The sequence below is a fragment of the Salvelinus alpinus genome, chromosome 33, assembly GCF_045679555.1.
Source record: "Salvelinus alpinus chromosome 33, SLU_Salpinus.1, whole genome shotgun sequence".
Taxonomy (NCBI): Eukaryota; Metazoa; Chordata; class Actinopteri; order Salmoniformes; family Salmonidae; genus Salvelinus; species Salvelinus alpinus.
The window spans coordinates 4983218-5003984 of NC_092118.1; the positions used below are offsets into that span (position 1 = coordinate 4983218).

Sequence of the window (20767 nt, forward strand, 5' to 3'; positions counted from 1 at the left end):
CCCATCTTCAATGCTCTTACTGAGGGAAGGAGGTTGTTGGCCAAGATCTCGCGATACATGGCCCCATCCATCCTCCCCTCAATACGGTGCAGTCGTCCTGTCCCCTTTGCAGAAAAGCATCCCCAAAGAATGATGTTTCCACCTCCATGCTTCACGGTTGGGATGGTGTTCTTGGGGTTGTACTCATACTTCTTCTTCCTCCAAACACGGCGAGTGGAGTTAGACCAAAAAGCTCTATTTTTGTCTCATCAGACCACATGACCTTCTCCCATTCCTCCTCTGGATCATCCAGATGGTCATTGGCAAACTTCAGACAGGCCTGGACATGCACTGGCTTAAGCAGGGGGACCTTGCGTGCGCTGCAGGATTTTAATCCATGACGGCGTAGTGTGTTACTAATGGTTTTCTTTGAGACTGTGGTCCCAGCTCTCTTCAGGTCATTGACCAGGTCCTGCCGTGTAGTTCTGGGCTGATCCCTCACCTTCCTCATGATCATTGATGCCCCACGAGGTGAAATCTTGCATGGAGCCCCAGACCGAGGGTGATTGACCGTCATCTTGAACTTCTTCCATTTTCTAATAATTGCGCCAACAGTTGTTTCCTTCTCACCAAGCTGCTTGCCTATTGTCCTGTAGCCCATCCCAGCCTTGTGCAGGTCTACAATTTTATCCCTGATGTCCTTACACAGCTCTCTGGTCTTGGCCATTGTGGAGAGGTTGGAATCTGTTTGATTGTGTGTGGACAGGTGTCTTTTATACAGGTAACGAGTTCAAACAGGTGCAGTTAATACAGGTAATGAGTGGAGAACAGGAGGGCTTCTTAAAGAAAAACTAACAGGTCTGTGAGAGCCGGAATTCTTACTGGTTGGTAGGTGATCAAATACTTATGTCATTCAATAAAATGCAAATTAATTATTTAAAAATCATACAATGTGATTTTCTGGATTTTTGTTTTAGATTCCGTCTCTCACAGTTGAAGTGTACCTATGATAAATATTACAGACCTCTACATGCTTTGTAAGTAGGAAAACCTGCAAAATCGGCAGTGTATCAAATACTTGTTCTCCCCACTGTATGTGAGAATGCTGTTCATCGACTACAGCTCAGCATTTAACACCATAGTACCCTCCAAACTCGTCATCAAGCTCAAGACCCTGGGTCTCGACCCCGCCCTGTGCAACTGGGTCCTGGACTTCCTGACGGGCCGCCCCCAGGTGGTGAGGGTAGGTAACAACATCTCCACCCCGCTGATCCTCAACACTGGGGCCCCACAAGGGTGCGTTCTGAGCCCTCTCCTGTACTCCCTGTTCACCCACGACTGCGTGGCCATGCACGCCTCCAACTCTATCATCAAGTTTGCGGATGACACTACAGTGGTAGGCTTGATTACCAACAACGACGAGACGGCCTACAGGGAGGAGGTGAGGGCCCTCGGAGTGTGGTGTCAGGAAAATAACCTCACACTCAACGTCAACAAAACAAAGGAGATGATTGTGGACTTCAGGAAACAGCAGAGGGAGCACCCCCCTATCCACATCGACGGGTCAGTAGTGGAGAAGGTGGAAAGTTTTAAGTTCCTCGGTGTACACATCACGGACAAACTGAATTGGTCCACCCACACAGACAGCGTTGTGAAGAAGGCGCAGCCTCAGGAGGCTGAAGAAATTTGGCTTGTCACCAAAAGCACTCACAAACTTCTACAGATGCACAATCGAGAGCATCCTGTCGGGCTGTATCACCGCCTGGTACGGCAACTGCTCCGCCCACAACCGTAAGGCTCTCCAGAGGGTAGTGAGGTCTGCAGAACGCATCACCGGGGGCAAACTACCTGCCCTCCAGGACACCTACACCACCCGATGTCACAGGAAGGCCATAAAGATCATCAAGGACAACAACCACCCAAGCCACTGCCTGTTCACCCCGCTATCATCCAGAAGGCGAGGTCAGTACAGGTGCATCAAAGCAGGGACCGAGAGACTGAAAAACAGCTTTTATCTCAAGGCCATCAGACTGTTAAACAGCCACCACTAAGATTTAGTGGCCGCTGCCAACATACTGACTCAACTCCAGCCACTTTAAAAATGGGAATTGATGGAAATTATGTAAAAATGTACCACTAGCCACTTTAAACAATGCCACTTAATATAATGTTTACATACCCTACATTACCCATCTCATATGTATATGTATATACTGTACTCTATATCATCTACTGCATCTTGCCATCTTTATGTAATACATGTATCACTAGCCACTTTAAACTATGCCACTTTATGTTTACATACCCTACAGTACTCATCTCATATGTATATACTGTACTCTATACCATCTACTGCATCTTGCCTATGCCGTTCTGTACCATCACTCATTCATATATCTTTATGTACATATTCTTTATCCCTTTACACTTGTGTGTATAAGGTAGTAGTTGTGGAATTGTTAGGTTAGATTACTTGTTGGTTATTACTGCATTGTCGGAACTAGAAGCACAAGCATTTCGCTACACTCGCATTAACATCTGCTAACCATGTGTATGTGACAAATAAAATTTGATTTGACACACACATCACAACTGCTGCTACCAGACTGCTATTACACTGCTCAATTTATACACATACCCCAACCCCTTCCCATATACACATGGAAATAGTGGACTACAAATTGTGCCTTCCTGTATTTTACTTATGCTAAAATGTTTATTCTATTCTACCGTCATTTGCATCACGTTCGTATTCTTATCATTTCTTATTGTTGTTGCATTGTCGAGAAGGAACCTGCAAGTAAGCCTTTCGATGTATACCATGCCTATCCCGTAATTATATGACTAATACAACTTAAAACTAATACACAACTAAAATCGTACAACTGTTTAGTTTCTTTGCACAAATGTGCATGTGATAAAAGCATGTTAAAAACACCATGTAAGCATGAGTCTCTGCTAGAATGTGAGTAAGCATTCCCACTACATGGCCAACTTGCAAAGTACAAATTGGCTATACTGGGAAGTGAACATTTATAAAAACAGATTTAAACCATGTAAGGTTATGGTCAGTCATACGGTATGGTTAAAGTATAGATTAGTATTAAAATCATATTTTTTAAATGAATTATCATACTTCTGGATTTGCATCCTGACCCGATGGTGACAGAAAATCCGCATACCTCTTTCCCCATAAAGAGTGGGTGGCACTCCATGGTCATTCTCAACTGCCTCGGTGTCTCCTGCCAGTGACGCTGTGTATAACCTCAAAGGACTCTGGGGGTCCAAGGGACGGCCATTGGAGACGTTGGCCAGTTGAGCAGCAGCGTCCTTGGATCTCCTCTTCTCCTTCTTCAGAAGGCTCACCAGGATATCTGTGATGCTTAGGTTAAAGAAAATGTATAGACATCCTCTTTGGGAAGAAATGGTTGATGGGTAACTTCGTTTTTTTCAGACTTTTTTTAAAAACTGAAAACACACACCTTAGTTAGCCGGGTGGTGGGTACCATACATAGCAAGTAAGAGAGGAAACACACCAGAGCTACGGGTTGAGTGCCTTTGACCAGTATTGTCTGTCGCTTTCAGTTAATTTTCACATTTGTTGACATCCAGCAGGTGGTTGCTATAACACACTGCAAGCAATAGGATGGCTACCAGCTGGTTTTATCAATTCATCGCCGCAGTGTGTCTGAGCCATGAGAGGAAATGTCTATCCTCACAAATGTGTAACAAAATATCTCATCAGTCTGGTTTGAGGTAGAGATAACAGTCAGGTTTAAAGTTCAAGGTATAGGCCTAGATGGCATATGGAGGTAAGGAATGGGACAAAATAGATGCTCCAATTTCAACACAACTGGCAAAGGTCATTCTGTCTTAGAGAAAGGGAATTTCCATCTGTCAATATATCACAGAAAAACGAAATTAAGTTTCCACGAAAAGGACAAAACATATTTTGAAGAATATCCCTGGTCTGCCTTGCACTGTGAGGGACATCACATGGAGATGAATATGATATGCGGCTCCCCTTACAACACATACTTCAAGACAACAGGGGCAATAACAATGGTTTCCTTTGACATGGAGGAAATGGCACGAGCACGCTGTAGTCTTTAATATGGGCCAGGCTGACACATGCGTTCTCTGACCTTACCGGCTCAGTGAGATGTCCTGGGAATAGGGTGCCATTTGGGACCGTCAATATTATCCAAAAGATTAGGGTGCCTTTTGGGAACTCCGTTCTGCCACCTCTGGTCTTTGGTTCACCATTGGGGGGTGAAAACATCTGAAAACCTACCTCGTCAAAGAGTATCTTAAATAAGACATCTCAATCTTATTCTGCCCCATAAATTTTTTTAACTTGCACTCGTCTTTTCCTACTAGTGTAACCAATGTGAAATGGCTAGCTAGTTAGCGGGGTGCGCGCTAATAGCATTTCAATCTGTGACGTCACTCGCTCTGACACCTTGAAGTAGTTGTTCCCCTTGCTCTGCAAGGCTTTTGGGGAGCGATGGGTAACGATGCTTCGAGGGTGGCTGTTGTCGATGTGTGCAGAAGCTATACTGTTACACTAGCACTGACTTTGCTGATAACTTCATTATTGAGAAAAATGTACTTACGACTGTGATATGTGGTAGTCTCAACTAGCAATCTTAAGATGAATGCATTAACTGTAAGTTGCTCTGGATAAGAGCATCTGCTAAATTACTCAAATCTAAATGTAAATTTGGGATGCAGCCCTTGTCTGGTATGAATTACCGGGGAGAATAGGAGCCGTGAAGGCTGGAGAGAGTGTGTCAAGATTCCAGAGCATCTTCTCCTGATGAGTCTTTTTTTTACATTTTTTTTACATTTGTGCATGTGTGCATTTGTGTGTGCACACATGTGTGAGTGTATGTTTGCGTACAAATGTGTGTGTGTGTGCACATTTGTGTGTATGACAGAGTGAGTGAGTGCAAGATGAAAACACTCCGATCCTGTTCACACTTCCAATCCCACGACATGTTCCACCTGGCAACAGAACAGCACAAACTTATTCAACCCATTAGTTAAATTTACTGTAATGGTTTCCCTCTGTCCCATCTACTTCAAACCCAATCCATTGGGATCAATCAAATGTTTTGGAGAACCTTGCACTTACACACTGTAAGCTGACAGTCTATATGTAGTTTATGCATATACAGGCACACAGATGCAAAATGAACAATACATTCATTTTTATTTTTAATGGCTGTCCTTGAAAAGAAAAGTCCAAGCCCCTTGATTTGCCAAATGAAAAGGTTGTTCATAGGCTGACATGCTTACTGCACAACGGGAATACACATCTGTTCCCTGCACTGCCAAGAAGAAAGGAAACAGGGCCAGGGAAGGTAAATCCATAAAATACAGACTGTCAAGTACCCTTTTTTTTTTTACCTATAAAGTGCTGACTGCTCAAATAACTCAAGACTAAAGCAAAAAATAAAAAGATCTTCCAAGATTTAGGCGCTGTCCTTTTTTTTTTTACGACACAAGCACCAGGTTGCATTCCATCAAAATATACATTCAATATTTAATCAAAGGCTTGTAGTAAAGTACACATGGAAAATAGCTTATTTTCAAAAACTGCCTGTGGTTTCACAAAAGAGTACCGTGTTGTTGATGCCTGGGATGGCATCCAGTAATTTACAGTCACCACATTATTTGGTTCCCTGAGCCCGTTCTAGTTTTGCCTCATCAGATTTTCAAACATCTTGTTTTCACACCTACCAAAAGTAGGTTGGTCTACATAGATAGACGATGTACATCTCTCAATCAAACAAGTTATCTAAATGTCCAGGTTTATGTCAGGATGATTAATGTCCCCCTATGTAGGGCGTCTGCAAAGTACTACTCATTTAGCTGTCATGCAGATGTAATCGGGAACAAGAGTGTAAAACTAATTAAATGGAACCAAAACAGTGTCATAACTCTCATGGCCCTGTACGTAACTCAACTACAACATAGTCCCCGACATAATCAATGAAGATAAAGGAAAGCCGCATTACGAGTTCACTCAAATGCTGTACCAGAGGTTTGGTACCAGTACCCCCTGTATATAGCCTCGCTAGTGTTAATTTACTGCTGCTCTTTAATTATGTGACCAAAATTTTGGGATTTGACTAAATACCTGTTAAAACCAATGAATCGGGTGGGCATTCTAGTTTCTATATTTCTATGTTTTCCATTTCTTTGTTTTTGGCCGAGTGTGGTTCCCAATCAGAGGCAGCTGTCTATCGGTGTCTCTGATTGGGAATCATACTTAGGCAGTCCTTTTTCCCTCTTTCTGGGCCATCTCTGCCCAGGGTATGAATGCCGCCCACTCCCCCGGCCGCTCCTGGCAATAAGACCACAGAAACCTACCCACATCCTGGATTACTCTCTCCACCTGCCCGTTACTCTCGTGGTGAAAACCTGAGGTAAGGCTGACCGAGACCACCAGACGTTCCATGAACGCCCTCCAGACCCTTGACGTGAACTGGGGACCTCGATCAGATACTATGTCCTCAGGCACCCCGTAGTGCCGGAAGACGTGTGTGAACAGGGCTTCCGCAGTCTGTTGGGCCGCAGGGAGACCGGGCAAAGGGAGGAGACGGCAGGACCTAGAAAACCGATCCACAACAACCAGGATCGTGGTGTTACCCTGTGAGGGAGGAAGATCCGTCAGGAAGTCCACCGACAGGTGCGACCATGGCCGTTGTAGAACGGGTAAGGGTTGTAACTTCCCTCTGGGCAGGTGCCTAGGGGCCTTGCATTGGGTGCACACCGAGCAGGAGGAAACATAAACCCTCACGTCCTTAGCCAAGGTGAACCACCAGTATTTCCCACTAAGACAGCGCACTGTCCGACCGATAACCGGCTGACCAGAGGAGGGTGACGTGTGGGCCCAATAGATCAAACGGTCGCGGACAGCAAACGGAACGTACAGACGCCCAGCTGGACACTGGGCTCTGAACGTAACGCCCGCTCGATGTCTGCATCCAGCTCCCACACTACCGGTGCCACCAGGCAAGAGGGTGAAAACGAAATGGGTAAAGAACATGGCCCACCTTGCCTGGCGAGGGTTCAGTCTCCTCGCAGCCCGGATGTACTCCAGATTGTGGTGGTCCGTCCAGATGAGAAAAGGGTGTTTAGCCCCCTCAGGCCAATGTCTCCACACCTTCAAAGCCTTGACTACAGCCAACAGCTCCCGGTCCCCCACGTCACAGTTTTGTTCCGCCGGGCTGAGCTTCTTTGAAAAGAAGGCACAGGGGCGGAGCTTCGTTGGCGTACCCAAGCGCTGAGAGAGCACGGCTCCTATCCCAGCATCGGACGCGTCCACCTCCACTATGAACGCCAAGGAGGGATCCGGATGAGCCAGCACCGGAGCCGAGGTAAACAGAGCCCTCAGGTGACCAAAAGCACTGTCCGCCTCAGCCGACCACCACAAACGCACCGGTCCACCCTTCAGCAGTGAGGTAATGGGAGCTTCCACCTGACCAAAACCCCGGATAAACCTCCGGTAGTAGTTGGCTAACCCTAAAAACCGCTGCACTTCCTTTACCGTGGTGGGAGTCGGCCAATTACGCACAGCTGAAATGCGGTCACTCTCCATCTCCACTCCTGAAGTGGAAATGCGGTATCCTAGGAAGGAGACGGACTGTTTAAAGAACAGGCATTTCTCAGCCTTGACGTACAGGTCATGCTTCAACAGTCGACCAAGCACCCTGTGCACCAGGGACACATGCTCGGCGCGTGTAGCGGAGTATATCAGAATGTTGTCGATATACACCACTACACCCTGCCTGTGCAGGTCCCGGAAAATCTTGTCTACAAAGGCCTGGAGGACTGATGGAGCATTCATCAACCAGTACGGCATGACGAGGTACTCATAGTGCCCTGAGGTGGTACTAAATGCCGTCTTCCACTCATCCCCCTCCCGGATACGCACCAGGTTGTAAGCGCTCCTGACATCCAATTTGATTGATGATTTGGTTGATGCCTCGATAGTCAATACACGGGCGCAGACCTCCATCGTTCTTCTTCACAAAAAAGAAACTCGAGGAGGCAGGTGAAGTGGAGGGCCGGATATACCCCTGCCCCAGAGATTCGGAGACATGACCCCACGAAATAGTGGGGTCATGACAGGCCAACCAGGGTAGGCCCAGCACCACGGAAAACACAGGAGAATCAATAAGGAAGAGACTGATTCTCTCCTTGTGACCCTCCTGCGCAACCATGCCCAGTGGAGCGGTGGCCTCCCTAATTAGCCCTGACCCTAATGGTCGACTATCTTGGGCGTGCACAGGGAAGGGCATATCCACAGGAACAATGGGTATCCCTAAACTATGTACAAATGATCTGTCAATAAAATTCCCAGCTGCGCCTGAATCTACGAGCACCGTATGCTGGGAATGCGAGGAAAATTAATAAACAAAAACATGTGAGCAACAGGGGGCTCTGGGTGAGCCTGGTGCCGACTCACCTGGGGTGAGCCTGGTGCCAACTCACCTGGGGTGACACGAGAGTGCCCTGCCTGCTGCCTCGACTCCCAGAGGAACCTCCCTAGCACCGACCGGCAGTGTGCCCTCTGCGGCCACAGATGGTGCATGGAAGGCCCCTCCTCTGGTCGCCCTAAGTGCAGCACCTCCCAGCTCCATGAGCGTCGGAGCGGTGGTGCTGGGGGATGGAACCGACAGACCCCGATCTGGACGTCCGCGTGTAAGCAGCAGGTTATCCAGCCGGATGGACAGGTCCACCAGCTGTTGGAATGTAAGAGTGGTGTCCCTGCAGGCCAACTCCCGACGGACGTCCTCGCGCAGACTGCACCGGTAGTGATCGATCAAGGCCCTGTCGTTCCATCCTGTGCCGGCGGCCAGGGTCCGGAATTCCAACGCGAACTCCTGTGCGCTCCTCGTCCCCTGCCTCAGGTGGACGAGACCTTCACCCGCCGCTCTATCCTCAGGCGGGTGATCAAAGACTGCCCGGAAGCGGCGGATGAAATCCTCGAAGTGGTCCAACACCGCTTCTTCTTCCCCCTATACGGCTTTGGCCCACTCCAGGGCTTTCTCTGAGAGGCAGGAGACGAGGGCGGCCACGCTCTCATGGCCCAAAGAAGCCGGGTGGACGGTTGCCAGGTAGAGCTCTAGCTGGAGCAAGAACCCCTGACAACCCTCCGCCGTACCATCATACTCCCTCGGGAGGGCGAGCCGAATCTCACTGGGCCCGGGTGAAGGAGGGGTGAGTGATGGTGAGACTGGTGATGCTGGTGGAGACGCTGGAGGGACTCCTCTTCTCTCCCAGCGCTCCATGGTTTGTAGAATGCGATCCATGGCGCTGCCGAGATAATGTAGCATGGCAGTATGCTGCTGGACTCGCTCCTCAACCCCTACTGCAGGGGCACCTGCTCCTGCTGACTCCATTCTGAGTGGGTGCGCGTTTCTGTCAAGGCTGTGGGTAACTGGTGAAAGGAGTCAGGTGCAGGAGAGCTGAGATGCGTGGACAAGGTATTTAATACAAGATAACACCAGTATAAACACTATACTATGGTGCGGGAAAAATACCGGTACCACGAAATAAACGGCCGTAATAATAAAACCCGGCAACAAAATACCAGCCGACAGTAACAACCTGAACAATAAAACAAACACGCAAACAAACATGGGGGAAACCAGAGGGTTAAATAATGAACATGTAATGGTGAATTTAAACCAGGTGTGTAGAAAACAAAGACAATACAAATGAAAAGTGGATCGGCGATGGCTAGAAGGCCGGTGACGTCGACCGCCAAACGCTGCTCGAGCAAGGAGAGGGACCGACTCCGGCGGAAGTCGTGACAGTTACTCCACAATACTAACCTAAATGACAGAGCGAAAAGAACGAAGCCTGTACAGACATTCATCCTGTTTGCAATAAGGCACTAAAGTAGAACATTTGGCAATTAACTTTATTAAAACATATAAAAATGAACTTTAAGTCCTGAATACAACTCGTTATGTTTGGGACAAATCCAACACAACACATCACTGAATACCACTTCATATTTTCAAGCATGGTGGTGGCTGCATCATGTTATGGGTATACTTGTCATCGGAATAGGCCTCCCGAGGTGCACAATGGTCAAAGGCACTGCATCGCAGTGCTATAGTCGTCACTACAGACCAGGGTTTGATTCCGGGCTGTATCACAAATGGCCGTGATCGGGAGTCCCATAGGGCGGCGCACAATCATCGCCCTCTAGCGACTCCTTGTGGTGGGCCGGGCGCCTGCAGGCTGACTGGTGCAGCTGGCTTCTGAGTTAAGCAGGCGGGTGTTAAGAAGCGCGGTTTGACGGGTCATGTTTCATGACGCATGATTCGACCTTCACATTCCGAGCTCGTTGGGGAGTTATCAACATTGGTGAGAAAAATGGGGTAAAACGGAATAGAGCTAAGCAGAGGAAAAATCCTAGAGGATTGAAAATTGGCTTGAAAATCTACAGCAAGACTTGAAAACGGCTGTCTAGCAATGATCAACCACCAACTTGACAGAGATTGAAGAATTTTTGAAAGAATGTGCGGATATTGTACAATCCAGGTGTGCAAAGCTCTTAGAGACTTACCCACTGCCAAAGGTGATTCTAACATTTATTGATTTAGGGGTGTAAATACTTATGCAAATGAGATATTTCTGTATTTAATGTTCAATAAATGTGCAAACATTTCTAAACACATGATTTCAGTTTGTGCAGATGAGTGACAAAAACAATCTACATAATCCATTTTGAATTCAGGCTGTAACACTACAAAATGTAGAATAAGTCAAGATGTATGAAAACTTTCTAAAGACACTGTGCCTGGTTAAATAAATGCTAAATAAATGCTAAATAACTAAATAAACTTAGCAGAAAAGAGTAAGCACATGAAAAATTTGTAAGTAGGAACTGGGTGTCCACTATCAGGTGGACCCTTTTGGTGATCGGGTAGAAAGTGGCGTTTCCTTGAGCTTAATTGTTTTTTGATTGGCGCATCAATAATGACTTCAACAGAAATAGAATATGCGTTTGCCAGAACATTCTCCGATTGGTAGTCACAAACAGATGACAGAGATGAACTTGAGTAATACTTGTAAGGTTGCAGCATAGGAAGGATACAGATCTCGTTATCGCGCTGAGTCAACATTTCCCTCAGCTTGGTCAGGTCTGCAGGCTGGAGCTGGGGGCTGTCTATTTGGTTGGGGACTACCACAGGTGGGGGAGGACTTGGGTGGTCGCCTCCCCCGTCTCCAATAGACAACCTCTCTCGTATCATTACCTGTAGAAGGGGACACATATAACAAAAACACAAAATTAACCTCCCCTCTAAAAACGAATTGCGCACCACCCAACATCAACACAACCACATTACACAGTTCAATAAAATGCAATTCACATTCCACAATCCAATCACAAATGTACATTCAACCCGCACTCTCTAGCAATACATACTCAATCCACCCTCTCCCTGACCCCCCATACGTTCTGAAAACCCTTCACATTATTGACCATCTCAAACTCGACCCTACCGTTCAAAAGTTTGGGGTCACTTAGCTTTTCTTGCGATAACAAGGACATTTCTATTTATTTGTCCATTAAAATAACATCAAATTGATCAGAAATACAGTGTAGACATTGTTAACCTGTCTAGGATGAGAGTGCCGCTAGCGGCACTCCCCCCCCACCCCCACTGAAAAACCAGTGCCGCGAAATTCAAAAAAAATATTTTTTTTAAATATTTAACTTTCACACATTAAAGTCCAATACAGCTAATGAAAGACACAGATCTTGTGAATCCAGTCAACATGTCCGATTTTTAAAATGTTTTACAGGGAAGACACAATATGTAAAGATGTACATCTATTACCTAAAAACACATTAGCATAATCCACCATCTTTTATTTGTCCACCAACACCAGTAGCTATCACCAATTCGGCTAAACTAAGATATTTATAGCCCCTAACCAATAAAAAAACTCATCAGATGACAGTCTGATAACATATTTATGGTATGGGATAGGTTTTGTTAGAAAAAAGTGCATATTTCAGGTAGATATCATAGTTTACAATTGCACCCACCGTCACAAATGGAATAGAAAAACTACTTAGAGCAACGTGTTTACCTACTTACTAATCATCAAACATTTCGTAAAAATACACAGCATACACGAATCGAAAGACACAGATCCTGTGAATACAGACAATATTTCAGATTTTCTAAGTGTCTTACAGCGAAAACACAATAAATCGTTATATTAGCATAGCACATAGCACATAGCAGCCCAGCATTGATTCTAGCCAAAGTGAGCGATAAAAGTAAACATCGCCAAAATATATTAATTTTTTCACTAACCTTCTCAGAATTCTTCAGATGACACTCCTGTAACATCATATTACACAATCCATATAGAGTTTGATCGAAAATGTTTATATTTAGCCACCAAAATCATGGTTAGACAATGTGAAATGTAGCTCAGCTGGTCAGAAAAAGTCTGTGCGCCACTTAGACAGTGATCTACTCTTATACATAAATACTCATAAACGTGACTAAAAAATATAGGGTGGACAGGGATTGATAGACAATTTAATTCTTAATACAATCGCGGAATTACATTTTTTAAATTATCCTTACTTTTCAATACAGCTTGCGCCAAGCGATGCTACGTCAAAAAACATGGCGTCCGAAGCCACTAACACTTTTCGACAGAAACACGATTTATCATAATAAAAATGTCCTACTTTGAGCTGTTCTTCCATCGGTATCTTGGGCAAAGGATCCTTTCTTGGGTCCAATCGTCTTTTGGTGGAAAGCTGTCCTCTTGCCATGTGGAAATGCCAACTGCGTTCGGGATGAACTGGAAGCGTGCCCAGCAACTCACAGCTTTTCAGAAATAAATGTCCCAAAATCGCACTAAACGGATATAAATTGCTATAAAACGCTTTAAATTAACTACCTTATGATGTTTTTAACTCCCATAACGAGTAGAAACATGACCCGAGTAATATTACTCCCTCCACTAATGCTTGGAACAGGTGCGGGTCGGTGGCCTCTATGCGCATGACGCAGCTCCAAAAGACTGACTAGCCTCAGGATTTTTTAATTTATAGTGCCTGTGAACGCGCAATCGACCCGATTCAAATCGTCATCACGTAAAGACATCCAGGGGAAGACGTAAGCAGTGTCCGTATAGTCATAGCAATAACAGTGGCCTTTTAACTGACTCCAGATCAGTGGCCAAAATTTCTGGAATCTGACTCCATGTCAGGGAAATTGCTGTAGAATGGGCTCTGTTCCACTTAGAGACAAAATTTCAACTCCTATAGAAACTATAGACTGTTTTCTATCCAATAATAATAATAATATGCATATTGTACGATCAAGAACTTTGTGGGAAGCCGTTTCAAAAAATTACACGATTAGCATAAATAGCCACAACAGCGCCCCCATCCTCAACAGGTTTTAATGTTGTAAATGACTACTGTAGCTGGAAACGGCAGATTTTTTATGGAATATCTACATAGGCATATATAAAATATATTTTGACTTGTTTAAAACTATTTTGGTTACTACATGATTCCATATGTGTTATTTCATAGTTTTGATATCTTCACTATTATTCTACAATGTAGAAAATAGGAAAAATAAAGAAAAACCCTTGAATGAGTAGGTGTTCAAATACATTTCACTGAGCAGTATGAAGACAGATTGACAGGGGTGAGACAATTAATTGTAATTTATCTTAATGTTCTTTTGTTGTTTGCAGGTGCACTATCCTTCTGACCCTATGCAGCCAGGTCCCATCTACTTTTTAACTCCTCGCAAGTGTGGCTTCTTTGGTGTCTGCTGTGAAGGAATTCCACAACAAGTCAACTACTTGATTGATGAAGGCATGTCATCCAGCAAATGCAGCAGCGCAGTTATCAACTACATGCACCATTTCTTCACCAACTACGGAGTTGGGGAAACACGTGTGCATCTGAATTGTGATAACTGCAGTGGCCAAAACAAGAACAAGTTTGTGCTCTGGTATTGTGCCTGGCGGACCATGCACAAGCTCAACCACACTCTGGACCTTCACTTCCTGATCACAGGCCACACCAAGTTTGCCCCCGACTGGTGCTTTGGCCTCATCAAGCAGCCTTCAGAAAGACCAGAGTGAACACTTTTGTCTGAGATTGCGGGTGTTGTGAAGGACAGCACTGAGACAGGGGTCAACACCCCACAGCTGATTGGACTGGAGGATGGTACGGTGCTGGTGGAAAGCTATGGCTGGCAACAACACCTGACAAGCAGTACCAGCACTTCAGCTGCTGACAACAACACCTGACACGCAGTACCATCACTTCTGGTGAATGTCATTTTCATTGCATTGTATGAGGTTATTCTTTTTATCGAAAATAGGGTGGTGAATTGATGTTGTGCAAGGTTGTAATGTCTTCACATTTTTTGTTGTTGTTAATTCCTGCTTTACAGCTTCGATGCTCTGGAGCCTGGTGTTGTTGTTGCCAAGGAGCGTTCAGACTCAGTCTGGACCAGGTTTCAGCCGCTGCACAACGCTGACATCCTTCTTCCCGTAGATGGTCTGCCTGTACAATCATTAGGCAAGGGCAATTTAAGTGTAGGAAAGGATGAAACAGCGTCTGTGCCACCAGTAAGTACAGATATGAATATAAATCTCCCCTGCACAGTCCCCGCAACCGGCCAATTTTCTCAAGGCTTCTGGAAAGTAATGCTTTCAACCGGGTTCTCCCTATTAAGCAACGAGTCAGAGGCCGAGCCTTCTCATGTCTCTCCTCCACCCGTTACGGGGTCTTTACGCCCCCGAAGCCTCCCACAATTAGATCTGACAAATTGAAAACCCTAGTCATTGGCAACTCCATTACCCGCAATATTAAAGTTAAAAAGAATCATCCAGTGATGATTTTGTGCAAAGACATTGCTTGTCCAGAAGGCCAACCCAAGGCTGCTCAGGGCTCAACCCCCATGTTTTTGTTCAAAGGGAAAAAACAACACAAGAAACGCCCAAAATCTACAGATTCAGTTGCCCCCTCCCTCTGAGCCGGTTCTGTATGGTTAGCCATATGGCCCGGTAAATTTTTTTAACAACGTACACTTGGCTCTATCACTGTGAGAATGTCTTGGCCCCAACACCAACATCCCCACAAAATGAAAAGCCCAACCTAGAATACAGAAGGTCTAACAAAGACAGTAATGGCATCAGCCTAGCACAAATAGAAAACATGCCGAACAGTCTCAGGTTACGAAAAAACAGCCAGCTATTAGTGGCCAGGGCATCATGTATAACACTCCACTGGAGGTCCCCTGATCTTTTTGGCCCCTGGGTGGTTGTAGATCACCCTTCAAAGGAATCCTGCCATGCTCTCATCCCCCAGGACACCCTACCACTGGTGCCGGCCCATTCACTGACTCTAAGATTTTGACATTCCTTACTTTGACACTGAGAATGTATAGTTCCCCCACCTTAGCAAACTCCCCCAGACTCAGAGTAGTAAAAGTCAGTAAGTCCCCAGTCTCTGCTGTCAGGTGCAGCGGAGGAAACAATGGTGCCTGCCAGCTTAGTGGAGTCTGCCTCTAGCACAGTCAGTGTAGTCCGCTTAGCTACCCCCATTGAGGCCATGTATGTGCCTCGATCTAGGTTGGGCAAAACTAAACATGGCGGTGTTTGCTCGAGCAATCGCACTGGAATAAAGACCTCCTCCATTCCTGTCATTATTGAAAGAGATTGTGATATCTCACATCTCAAAATAGGGGTACTTAATGTTAGATCCCTCACTTCAAAGGCAGTTATAGTCAATTAACGAATCACTGATCATAATCTTGATGTGATTGGCCTGACTGAAACATGGCTTAAGTCTGATGAATTTACTGTGTTAAGTGAGATCTCACCTCCTGGTTACACTAGTGACCATATCGCCCGCGCATCCAGCAAAGGACGGAGGTGTTGTTAACATTTAGGAAAGCAAATTTCAATTTACCCAAAAAAACCGACGTTTTCATCTTTTGAGCTTCTAGTCATGAAATCTATGCAGCCTACTCAATCACTTTTTTTTTTTATAGCTACTGAGTTCCTTGAATTCCTATCAGACCTTGTAGTCATGGCAGATAATATTCACATTTTTGGTGACTAATATTCACATGGAAAAGTTCACAGACCCACTCCAAAAGGCTTTCGGAGCCATCATCGACTCAGTGGGTTTTGTCCAACATACTCATTTCCACAGTCATACTCTGGACCTAGTGTTGTCCCGTGGAATTAATATTGTTTTTTCCTCATAATCCTGGACTATCGGACCACCATGTTATTATGTTTGCCATCGCAACAAATAATCTGCTCAGACTCCAACCAAGGATCATCAAAAGTCGTGCTATAAATTCTCGGACAACCCAAAGATTCCTAGATGCCCTTCCAGACTCCCTCCACCTACCCAAGGACGTCAGAGGACAAAAATCGGTTAAACACCTAACTGAGGAACTAAACTGAACCTTGCGTAATACCCTAGATGCAGTCGCACCGCTAAAAACAAAAAACATTTGTCATAAGAAACTCCCTGGTAGACAGAACATACCTGAGAACTGAAGCAAGCTTCCAGAAAATTGGAACGGAAATGGCGTTACACCAAACTGGAGGTCTTCCGATTAGCTTGGAAAGTATGCAGTATCGAAGAGCCCTCACTGTTGCTCGATCATCCTATTTTTCCAACTGAATTGAGTAGAATAAGAACAATCCAACATTTATTTTTGATTCTGTCGCAAAGCTAACTAAAAAGCAGCATTCCCCAAGAGAAAATGGCTTTCACTTCAGCAGTGAAAAATTCATGAACTTCTTCGCCGAAAATATCATGATCATTAGAAAGCAAATTACAGACTCCTCTTAAATCTGCATATTTCTCCAAAGCTCAGTTGTCCTGAGTCTGCACAACACTGCCAGGACCTAGGATCAAGGGAGACACTCAAGTTTTTAAATACTAAATATCTTGACACGTGGATGAAAATAATCATGGCCTCTAAACCTTCAAGCTGCATACTGGACCCTATTCCAACTAAACTACTGAGAGCTGCTTCCTGTGCTTGGCCCTCCTATGTTGAAAATAATAAACAACTCCCTATCCACCGGATGTGTACCAAACTCACTAAAAGTGGCAGTAACAAAGCCTCTCTAGAAAAAGCCAAACCTTGATGCAGAAAATATAAAAAACTATCGGCCTGTATCGAATCTCCCATTCCTCTCAAAGAATTTTGAAAAAGATGATGTGCAGCAACTCACCGCCTTCCTGAAGACAAACAATGTATACGAAACGCTTCAGTCTGGTTTTAGACCTCATTATAGCACTGAGACTGCACTCGTGAAGGTGGTAAATGACCTTTTAATGGCGTCAGACCAAGGCTCTGTATCTGTCCTCGTGCTCCTAGACCTTAGTGCTGCTTTTGATAACACCGATCACCACATTCTTTTGGTGAGATTGGAAACCCAAATTGGTCTACACGGACAAGTTCTGGCCTGGTTTAGATCTTATCTGTCGGAAAGATATCAGTTTGTCTCTGTGGATGGTTTGTCCTCTGACAAATCAACTGTAAATGTCGGTGTTCCTCAAGGTTCCGTTTAAGGACCACTATTGTTTTCACTATATATTTTACCTCTTGGTGATGTCATTCGGAAACATAATGTTAACTTTCATTGCTATGCGGACGATACATAGCTGTACATTTCGATGAAACATGGTGAAGCCCCAAAATTGCCCTCCCTGGATGCCTGTGTTTCAGACAAAAGGAAGGGAATGGCGGTAAATGTTTAACTTTTAAACTCGGACAAAACAGAGATGCTAATTCTAGGTCCAAAGAAACAAAGAGATCTTCTGTTGGATCTGACAATTAATCCTGATTGTTGTACAGTTGTCTCAAAAAAAACTGTGAAGGACCTCGGCTTTACTCTAGATCCTGATCTCTCGTTTGACAAACAAACCAAGACTGTTTCAAGGACAGCTTTTTTACATCTACGTAACATTGCAAAAATCAGAAACCTTCTGTCCAAAAATTATGCAGAAAGATGAATCCATGCTTTTGTCACTTGTAGATTAGACTACTTCAATGCTCTACTTTCCGGCATGTGGATAAAGCACCAAATAAACTTCAGTTAGTGCTAAACACAGCTGCTAGAATCTTGACAAAAAACTAAAAATGTGATCATATTACTCAAGTGCTAGCCTGGAATAAGCCAGGGCTAGCCTGTGCTTCCTGTTAAGGCTAGGGCTGATTTCAAGGTTTTACTGCTAACCTACAAAGCATTACACAGGCTTCCTCCTACCTATCTTTCCGATTTGGTCCTGCCAAACATACCTACACGTACGCTACGGTCACAAGACGCAGGCTTAATTGTCCCTAGAATTTCTAAGCAAATAGCTGGAGGCAGGGCTTTCTCCTATAGATATCTTTTTTTTAATGATCTGCCTATCCATTTGAGAGACGCAGACTCGGTCTCGAACTGCTAACCATGTGTATGTGACCAATAAAATTTGATTTGATCTTTAAGTCTTTATTGAAGACTCATCTCTTCAGTAGGTCCTATGATTGAATGTAGTCTGGCCCAGGGGTGTGAAGTTGAACAGAAAGGCACTGGAGCTACAAACCTCCCTTGCTGTCTCTGCCTGGCCGATTCCCCTCGCTCCACTGATTTGATCTTTAAGTCTTTATTGAAGACTCATCTCTTCAGTAGGTCCTATGATTGAATGTAGTCTGGCCCAGGGGTGTGAAGTTGAACAGAAAGGCACTGGAGCTACAAACCTCCCTTGCTGTCTCTGCCTGGCCGATTCCCCTCGCTCCACTGGGATTCTCTGCCTCTAACCCTATTACGGGGGCTGAGTCAATGGCTTCCTGGTGCTCTTCCATGCCGTCCCTAGGAGAGGTTCGTCACTTGATTGGGTTGAGTCACTGACGTGATCTTCCTGTCCGGGTTTTACATTTGCATTGATGTCAGAGTGATTAGAGGGACAATAGAGTGCTGAGTACCAGGCAGTTAGCAAGTTTGGTAGGCTACTAATGACCATCAGCATCAGAGCTTGGAGAAGCCTATTCACCATGACTAAACTGTAAATTTGACTGCCGTCATGACTCGTGACTGCCGGTGAGGTGGTGATACGGTCACCATAACAGCCCTATCACAGACCAGCAAATATTCTTTACATTATCAACATCAGAATCACTACAAAACGTATTGTATGACCTCTTATACACTATATTAGGCTCAGCCTCGGGACTTTGGTTTTCTTAGATATGGCTACTATATTGTGATCACTACATCCGATGGATTTGGATACTGCTTTAAAGCAAATTCTGCAGCATTAGTAAAGATGTGATCAATACATGTTGATGATTTCATTTCTGTGCTGTGTGTAACTACCCTGGTAGGTTGATTAATAACCTGAACCAGGTTGCAGACACTAGTTACAGTTTGAAGCTTTTTATTGAGTGGGCAGCTTTATGAAAGACAGTCAATATTGAAATCAACCAGAAAATATACCTCTCTGTTGATATCACATACATTATCAAGCATTTCACACATATTATCCAGATACTGACCGTTAGCATTTGGTTGTCTATAGCAGCTTCCCACAATAATAGGCTTTAGGTGAGGCAGATGAACCTGTAGCCATATTCAGACCTGACAATTTTATTAAACAAATAATAAAAAGTTATTTGTTTAGATATAAAATGTACAAACGTCGTATACACGCGTTTTTTTTTAAAACTCTGATATGATAAGAACAAATGTTTGAAGCAGAGTATCAGTATCAAACAAACATGTCATCCATAATAAAAACGAAAAAGTTATGATAGGAAACAGTGGGTGAGAACAAATCTTCTGGAGACCTTCAACTGTTCAGGAAATCATTTCCTAGGCAGATTTGCCTGATAGCTAGCAGCAGGGGGGCATCTGGGTAGACTTCTCTGTGGCAAACAGTTCCTCTGGTAATCATTGACACCTTCTTGTTTAACGAGGGCACTCAGCATGTCTGTACTGAGGGAGGCTCTGTACTGGGTTTTGTTCTTGGAAACGAGACTGAATATTCATTCGCAGTCTGCATTGCTGTGGAATATGACCAATATCACCAGCATCACAGCCAAAAGGTGGGAGTAGACCAGGCTGCCCCACCTTTCCATTGTGCCGATTTCTCTCCAGGCCTGATCCATGCGCATGTTGACCAGACTCTGCTCAAAGGTTGTTGCCTGATAGAGTCTAAACTCATCTTCCACCAGATCAACAGACGCTCCCTCGGGAATAATGCAGGGAAAGCGTGCCATGAAAAAGTTGAGGTTTGAGAACTTGTCAGTCTGCCTGTTGGCAAAGTCAGCAACCACTGCATGCTGGAGGAGCACATCTGCAAATGGAAATTCCAGCAACATGTAGTCTACTGCAGAAGAAAATATGTTTCTGACATCTGCATAGAAAGTCTTCAGATCCAGCTTGCCTTGGCCCCCAAGTTCAGTCTCTATAGTAGAGGAACGCTTGTCACCTCTCAAACAGGGCCAGTCACTAGGGCCAGCTCACAAGTATTGGCTTTTTAGACACGGTTCCTAATCAACGCTAAAAGCAAAATCATTTTGAAAACATAAAAACAAAAACAAATGATCGCAAACTGTCTACACAAAGCTAAAGTAGGCTACCGCAATGGGAATCTGAACGCTGTTCGCCAGAAGAGTCTGGTGTTTCAGCCTATGTAAAGGTGCCTATTGTATTTCTTTGCAGCGCATACACCATTTCAGAA

At 44.7% G+C, this 20767-nt stretch overlaps 1 protein-coding gene across 1 annotated transcript in view; it reads right to left on the reverse strand.

The window, feature by feature from the left end:
- The window catches only part of kif6 (kinesin family member 6), a 176842-nt gene that overhangs the window by 81229 nt on the left and 74846 nt on the right, over positions 1–20767 (reverse strand). Inside the window, exons 12-13 of the mRNA XM_071381208.1 lie at positions 11105–11264; positions 3162–3353 (exon numbers count right to left, since the gene is read on the reverse strand). Coding sequence (XP_071237309.1) covers positions 3162–3353; positions 11105–11264 — 352 coding nt within the window. The remainder of the gene's footprint in view (positions 1–3161; positions 3354–11104; positions 11265–20767) is intronic.